The 8,001-nt window shown below is 40.1% G+C and overlaps 1 protein-coding gene across 1 annotated transcript; it reads right to left on the bottom strand.

The window, feature by feature from the left end:
- Positions 1-3,493: 3,493 nt before the first annotated feature.
- Positions 3,494-6,924, bottom strand: LOC121785821 (50S ribosomal protein L19-1, chloroplastic-like). Its single transcript, XM_042184270.1, has 6 exons — positions 6,790-6,924; positions 6,494-6,690; positions 5,128-5,370; positions 4,941-5,027; positions 4,674-4,807; positions 3,494-4,054 (listed from the first exon to the last, which is right to left on the bottom strand). The coding sequence occupies exons 2-6, from the start codon at positions 6,665-6,667 to the stop codon at positions 3,949-3,951; spliced, it is 744 nt and encodes a 247-aa protein (XP_042040204.1). The 5' UTR covers positions 6,668-6,690; positions 6,790-6,924; the 3' UTR covers positions 3,494-3,948.
- Between the last annotated feature and the right edge of the window lie 1,077 nt (positions 6,925-8,001).

The raw sequence follows: 8,001 nt of genomic DNA, 5'->3' as shown, positions 1-8,001 counted from the left end.
CGTCGACGACATAACACCGTGAGACATTTGATCACAACAGGGGTGATTACAATTGACTATGTGAAGTCAATAGATAATCTAGCGGATCCGCTAACCAAAGGGTTAAACCGTGATCAAATGAATAAGTTGCTAGAGGGAATGGGTTTGAAATCCACAAACTAAAGAACTATCACAGTGGTAACCCAACCATGATGACTGGAGATCCCAAGAACTTGGTTCAAAGGGACAACTAAGCTATGAGAGTTCATGGAAAACACTCAAACCATATCTATTCCCTAAGAGCAATAGAGTGTTGGAGAACTTGCCTAGTGGTAAAGGCTAAGTCTATGACTTTTAATGGTTCTTAAAGATCTCAAAGAGATGGAGTTCTCAAAGAGACCAAGTATGGCAAGGTACTTGACTAAGAATCACCTATGTAAGTGCGAAGTGTGGTCGCTTCATAAAACGTACTTATGAATCCAAACTGGTGTCCAAGACCGCAATGGACACAAAACGTGAGAACGGATGAGGTTGAGGTGTTTAAGCGTTAACACCATTGTCTCGGTGCACGCCGTGGGGGATTAGTTCAAAGCATCGCGCTACTAAGCCGCCTGTGTATCCGATGGTGTCGACTATGGAGGGTTCAAAGTCAACAACTACCTATCCTTATGCTTATATACCTCTCGAGGGTTGAGCTTATGTCTGCATGCATATGCATATGGCTATTTCCACTCATGTGGGGGATTGTAAAAATCATGGATTAAATATGCCCGGTCAATGGTTTTGACCAAAGAATAAATGTGACGAGACATTTAATTTTGTGAAATTAAAGGATATAGCGTCGATCTACATTTTACGTAGATAAATGTAGTATATTCACTTTCTCAAATCCGATTTCCGGTGAGTGAGAAATAGTGGATTAAAGTTGAGCATAATTAGCTTTTAATTAAAGCTTGGAGCATGTGCTTAGGGAATAATTAACTAGTGTTAATTATCCCACATTGGAAGATTAATACATCTTTAATGTGTTTTTATGTTACTTAATAATTATAGTGGATCAAGATGGGTGAAAAAGCCCACATGCGCGCACACGCGCGCGCCGCCGCCGCCGCCCGAGCCCGGGCCCGGGCCCGATCCCGATCCCGATCTCGATCTCGATCTTGATCTTGGGCTTGGGCTTGGACTTGGATCTTGGCAATTGGTCTTTGGGTGGTCTTTGGGCTTGGGGCTTGGCCCAAACTATTCTTTTTGGACCACCGCCGAGTCAGCAATCCAAGTGGCTTGACACGTCGTCAAGCGAGGCACATTCACGACTGCCACGTGAGAAATCCACACGCTCCACATGCGAAAGGCACACGCCTGCCACACGCTCGTAACCGACGTCGGTTACGAATCTGCCATGATGAGCCTTCATGGCTCGGTTGACCCTGCATGGTGGCTTGGCCTATAAATAGGCTAGCCATACCACTGCATTAGGACACACATACAAGCATTCTCTGCATAAGCTCTCTCTCTCTCTCTGCATTGTCCTTCTGTCGAAGCTCTGCTCTCTCCTCCATCCCATTCGCCGGAGCTCTACTGATTGCGGTGCTGCATCAATAGAGACGTAGCCGTTTTACCTTTGGGGACGACACGCCAAACCGAAGAGCACTACCGGGGCGTATCTCGTCTTGCGGGAAGAGGCCTCCTCGACTCGGCTAATCATACTGGTTTAGTAGTTTCGATTCTACGTCTGGAAGGAGGACGAGGCGGTGGAAGCTCCAGGGCATTCGACGCCGTGGAGGAAGAGGCGGAGGCGGCCGAGGAGGAGGAGGATGTAGGCCGGCATCCATACAGCCGCAAGGACACGATGGCTGTGTACAACGCCTGGATCAGCGTCTCGTACGATCTCATCGTCGGGAATCAACAAACCCGGAAGTGCTTCTGGGAAAAGGTCACTGAGGCCTACAACGAGATTAAGCCGAAGGGGTCCCGCCGCAGCACATTGAAGATGCTCCGCGCTCACTTTGACCGAGTCGACAGAGAGGTCAAAAAATTTTGCGGCATCTACAAGACTGAAGCGGTTCATTACCAAAGCGGAGCCACGGGAGCCGACATTCTGAGATCGGCTTTGCGAATCTATTTCGACGACACCGGCAAAGAATTCAAACATATCAATGTTTGAGAGGTCGTCAAAGACGAGGCAAGGTGGGCCGGCGGTGTCCAGTCCAGCACGGGCTCGACCTCGAAGCGCATGAAGCACACAACGGGTGGCCAATACTCGTCTAGTGGGGGCGGTTCAGGCAGCACCGCACAAGAGGTTACCTCGCAGGAGGTTGAGGGCACGGCGGACGATGAAGGGGTCCTCCCGTGGGCGCCGTCGGCTGCAAGGGACCAAGGCAGCGAAGGCGGCTAGAGGGAGGAGGGGCCAAGGCGAATCAAGCCAGGCGGGCTCCCAAGGGCCGTCCTCCTCCTTAATGTCCATGTACTTCACCGCCAAGATGGTGGACACTTCCCGCATGACGCCTGCCCAATTTCAAGCCCATCATGCCGGCATTGTGTATCTGGCGGGACAACTTGGTATTTTTATTTAATGAAGTGTGTTTTTATTAATTGAATTTGTTGGAAATAAAAATAAAAAATGAAATTGAATGAATAGTTAAGGGATGAGATGGTTAAGAGACGGATGAGAGATGGAAGGTTGCAGGTTCTGTCTCTTAGTTAAGAGATGGAGTGAAAAGTACAAAGAGGTCCATGAATAGTTAAGAGATGAGACGGTTAAGAGACGGTTAAGAGACAGCGTTGCGGATAGACTAAGAGCATTGATAAGATATTTCTTTGAGCATCGTGTTCATGATAAATGTTCGGTAACTAGCAATGCAGAGTACTGTATTCAACTTCTTATGCTTTTTATAGAAAACAAATTTGAGGGAAAAAATTATGTTCAACTAGATCGACAACTTGAATACTAAGAAGTTGGAAACTTTTATAAGAAAATATATATAAAGGACATTTTTTAAAAAAATTATTAAATTTGAAAACACAAAACTTGATTACCTCTTTTTTTTTGAGTAATTATTCGAATTCGTATTGGACTTTGAAGGTTAATATCCTTTACTATTATAATTTATATTATAATCTGAAGCTAAATAATTGAACATATTTTAACTAATTTAGTTAATTCCAATTAACTACCAAACGATCCTAAATAGGGGACAACGACACTGGGATAAAAAGATGTTTTTTCTTGTGTGTTTTGCTAAAAAGGCAAATGCGGTGATGATACATGGTTACAAATGTATTGGCATAAATCTCTAGGTACATGGTATATAACTTTAGACAAGGCAGTCAAAAAACAACCTAGCAACATCAAGAATTGCGTGTTCAAACATATCTTCAAACTCGTGAACAATCTTTTTTATTTTTCAAGAATTCATGAAGCCATCACCGAATTCACATACTAAAGACAAATCTCCTAAAAACCATGTCTCAGTAATTTCCACATCATCAAAGAAAAAATAACATGAACACAATATTAGTTGCAAACAGAATATCGTCAATCGACAAATCTCAAAAATGTAGAACAGATTCAATTCTACTTCTAGCACTCATCAACAACGATATGGGAACATTTCCATAAATAGAAGAACAAGAAGAAGAAAACATGACAGCTCATGCATGATTGAAGCATATTAGATGAATGACAACTACACAAGTGTGGCACTTATGTTGTAGATGATTCCATAAACTTCATCTTTCTGAGTCTGGTATCAGAACAACTGTTGAACATGTTGCTAGCTAAGCGTTCCACTTCCTTTTCCCTCTCTCTCTCTCTCTCTCTCCATAAACATTGGTTCCCCATTGTTGGCTACCAGGAACCAAATGTATACATAACTTTTTATTAGTTTTTAAAATCATTCTGATCAAAAGTGTGGCCACCACCAGCACATAGTCATCACTTTTCCCCTATCCACTAGCCAGAGCAGGAATTTAATGCTTCCTAAGTGGATTCATTTTATCTCTAAGAAAATAAAGCTTGGCCCTCCTCACTCTCTTCTTGTCCAACACTGTTATCTCCTTTATGTTTGGAGAATACCTGTCATTTTACAACCCAATTAGTAACAAACTTTTACAAGTCACAAGAAGAAATGGATTCAGTAACAATCACATATGCTTGAGGCAAAAGTGTGTTATATGCATTTGAGATGTTTCTGAGCATTGATGCACCACATTTTCTAACATTAAATGAATTTCAAAGAAAGCTACAAACTCATATAAGGGAAATGAGCAGGAAACAATGTGAAGGAGGTGCAAACAGAGATCAGAGGTGGTTAGCTTATTTGAGTACCTAGTCCTACATATATTACAAAAGTCAATGGCATTTGAGCCAATATGGCTTCAATATTTTGAATAAATAGAGTGGAGTTCATATCATCTGGACAATGTCCTTCAAAAAAAGGAAAACAGTCCATGACCATGTAAAACTCAAGGTTTAGTGAAAACACAGTGGACTTTGGCTATAATATATGACCTAGTATTAGGAATGATGGGCACATCGGGAAACACAATGACTGACAATTCAATAAACCAATACTAAATATGAGCTAAAATGCAGTACAACATGCCAAGACACACATAAAAGAGGTGTGGCTTTCATAATACAGTATAGATTGCACTCATTGAAGTACTCAAGCCAGAAAGAATAGTTTACTCACAGAGGGAAGAGATTTTCAATACCAACACCTCCAACAAGCCTTCTAATCCTGAAAGTAGTATTTAAACCAGCATTACGCATAGCTATAACAATGCCTTTTATAACTGAAACGCGCCTCTTATTCTCTGGTACTACCTGTCAAAACAAGCCCATGTGAGTTCAAATAAGTAAGAATCTTGGAAATTAACATGCAACAAAGTTTGCACCAAGAAGCAACAGAATTAAAACAACCAATTTATTTTGACTTTTCCAGGAAAAGAATCATTACCACTTTCAGCTGGATGATGTAACCAGGCTTGATCTCTGGTATCTCTCTGTTTGATTTTACTTCCTCAACTGCTTCTTTATCAATTATCTGTAGTTGGCTTGAAGCAAGCAACAAACTCAGAATTCAATGATAATACCCAACTATATGATGAAGAAAAGTAGGTGAAATGAGAACGGAAAAAACGTGCCTGCATTATATGCCTTGCAGTTTTGTCAAGCCTCTTAAATTTTATGCGTGGAGGCAGTTCAGATGCAGTGGGAACATTCTCAGGAGTAGATCCTGAAGTTGAAAATTTCCTAGATGGCGAATTGAATACCGCAGAAGCTGACTTGTTTCCAAAGCTTAGGCCTTTGTAGGATGGAAACATTGAAGCTAGACTACAACTTTCAGAGGATGCCGGTGAGACAACTTTAGTGCCAAATTCTTTAATCTGGACCAGAAAAATAGTGCCTTAGCAAGGACTAAAAGAGAAAAACCCATCCACAATGAGACAGAGAAGAAAAATGAAACTAATATATTGTGTTAAGAAGAGAAAATTCTAATTCTTAACTCAAACAATGAGACAAGCTAAAAGAAGCAAGCACAAAACCAATCTACACTAGTAGAATTAGATAAATCACAGTGATTCAGCTGAGCTTCAAATCTAACTTCATAACTGAAGGTTTCAGCAAAAAAAAATCAATAAAGATAATACCCTAAAAAAAACAGAGTATGCTGCTTGAATTGCTACAAACACACGTAGGGATGTCAATCGGGCCAGCCCACCGGGTTTCGGGCCAACCCTATTCGGGTTGCGGGTCAATCGGGTGCGGGCTAATCGGGCTCTTATTTTTCCGGGTTATAAAAGTTCAACCCTAACCCTAAAAGCTCGGGTTTCGGGCTAGCCCATCAGGTTAATCGGGTTGCTATCGATAAAATTAACATGCGATCAATCTAATAAATAATGGTGAAAATTAGTTATATTTATAAAATGTAAAATATTTAATTATTATAAATTTGAGATATATGCTTAAACTCAAACATAAACATGATCAAATACTAATATTTGAGATTTATGCAAAATAAAACATAAACAAGAAATTTTAAAGCATGTTTAGAAATTTAAATATATTTTGAGTGAATTTGAAGTTTCTAATTCATTTATCTATTATTATATTAATAAAAACTTAATATATAATTTATATATTTAATATATAAAATGGAAAGTTATTTTTTCAGTAATCTATATTATAAAATAATCAATGAAGTGTCGAATTAGAGTAAAACAAATAGAACCATATAAATTTTATCGGGTTTCCGGGTCAGCCCATCGGGTTTTCGGGTCTGGCCCTAACGGGTTGCGGGTTAATCGGGTGCGGGCTAATCGGGCTGTAATTTTATCGGGCTAGAAATTTTCAACCCTAACCCTATAAATTTGGCGGGCTATTCGGGCCAACCCACGGGTTGCGGGCTAAATTGACATCCCTAAACACACGTTTCAGAAAATTATCGACATTTCCAATCCAATGTATCAGCAAACATCAGAAAAAAAAAGAGAAACAAAATTACTATACCAAAAGAAATGCTGCGCTTGAACAAGCACGCTCAGAACTGAACCCCGAGCACCGATTAATCGAGCATCCCAAATATCTCGATTCAGTAGATGCGACTTTGCTCAGCTTAACATTTTTCAGCGAATTAATGGTTTGCTTCGTAACCAGCCGAAATTTGCCATACAGCGATTGCATTTCGAACCCTCTGATAAAAAAACCTGGAGTTAAAGAGGAAAAGGGGTAAATTAGAGTCCATTTTGAAATCTGTAAAAACAATTAATACACAAATTGGGGGGAATTATAGCTAAATTAGTAACCTGTGGAATGAGGATGGAATCAAGACGTGATTGCAAAACCCTAGTTAGACAGCAAGGAGGTTTTGATATCAGAATAGAGATTTAACATAATGGCCCTTGAGGTTTTCTGAACTTTCTAAACTGTCCATGTGGTCAATCGGGCCAACTCATTGAGTTCGAGTCAACTCACTCGAGTTGTCAAGCTATTTGGATTAGTATAAGGGTATCCACAGTGGTGATAGCCCAGCAATAGCCCAGCCACAAACTCCTCCTGCCACATCATCAATACTAAAAATCCTCCTGCCACATCAGAAATAGCTCAGCCATAGCCTAGCCATATCATAAATAGCCCAGCCACATCAATAGCTACATCACTAATAACACAATATACGGAATTTAATTTACGAGACATATACGGGAAACATTAATAATACTATTTTAATTTTAAAAAAAGTACAATAAATTAAAAAAGTACTAAAATTTTAAAAAAGTACATTAATAATAAAAATTACATTAAAAAAAGTACATTTTACAAAATTAAGATAGAGAGAGTACTCGTTAATACAAGTGGTGCGAATGAAAATGAAGTGCAAATCGCGTATATATAGTGTCTCGAAAATTTTTAAAAAAAAAACAAAAAAACCGCTGGGCGATCCCGACGCTGCAATGGCGCCGAGCAGATCGCCCAGCGCATCGCCCAGCGCCCGTCGACCGCCTAGCGCTAGGCGATTTTTAATTCCGAAAAACCGCTCGGCGGTTTTCGGAAGCTGCAATGGTTCGCCTAGCGACCGCCTAGCGCCGGCGCTCGGCTAGGCGGTGCGCTAGGCGCCATTGTAGATAGCCTAACTAGTATTAACATCAGTGCATCATTGAGTTCGAGTCAACTCACTCAAGTTGTCAAGCTATTTGGATTAGTACAACTAGTATTAACACCCGTGCTATGCATGTGTGATAAGAGTTTCAAATTATAAATACAAAATATAATGAATAAATAGAACCATAAACCATGTATAGCTATATCTTTCATCCTACTATTACATTAGTACGCACGAAAATAAAATGCATATACAAATTGCACAAATAAACACAAAGTGACAAATAAAAAAAACACTACACTAACATCTAAATTTAATAGACATTTTATGAGATACTAACAAAGACACATTCAATAAAAACACATGTGTAAGATGGGGAGAATCCTCTGCTTGTGTTATATTGTTACATAGCGGGGGT

Source organism: Salvia splendens, chromosome 22 (assembly GCF_004379255.2).
Source record: "Salvia splendens isolate huo1 chromosome 22, SspV2, whole genome shotgun sequence".
Classification (NCBI taxonomy): domain Eukaryota; kingdom Viridiplantae; phylum Streptophyta; class Magnoliopsida; order Lamiales; family Lamiaceae; genus Salvia; species Salvia splendens.
The sequence above is the reverse complement of the archived record's forward strand: the minus strand, read 5'-3'. Positions and strand labels throughout refer to the sequence as shown.

What these genes read in the sequence shown, in the direction of transcription:
- LOC121785821 (XM_042184270.1), bottom strand. Translation starts at nt 6,667, where the DNA reads ATGCAATCGCTGTATGGCAAATTTCGGCTGGTTACGAAGCAAACCATT. An exon ending in CTGCAAGGCATATAATGCAG is followed by an intron (nt 5,028 to 5,127) that starts GCACGTTTTTTC and finishes AGCCAACTACAG; the next exon opens with ATAATTGATAAAGAAGCAGT. An exon ending in ATTGAAAATCTCTTCCCTCT is followed by an intron (nt 4,055 to 4,673) that starts GTGAGTAAACTA and finishes GTAAAATGACAG; the next exon opens with GTATTCTCCAAACATAAAGG.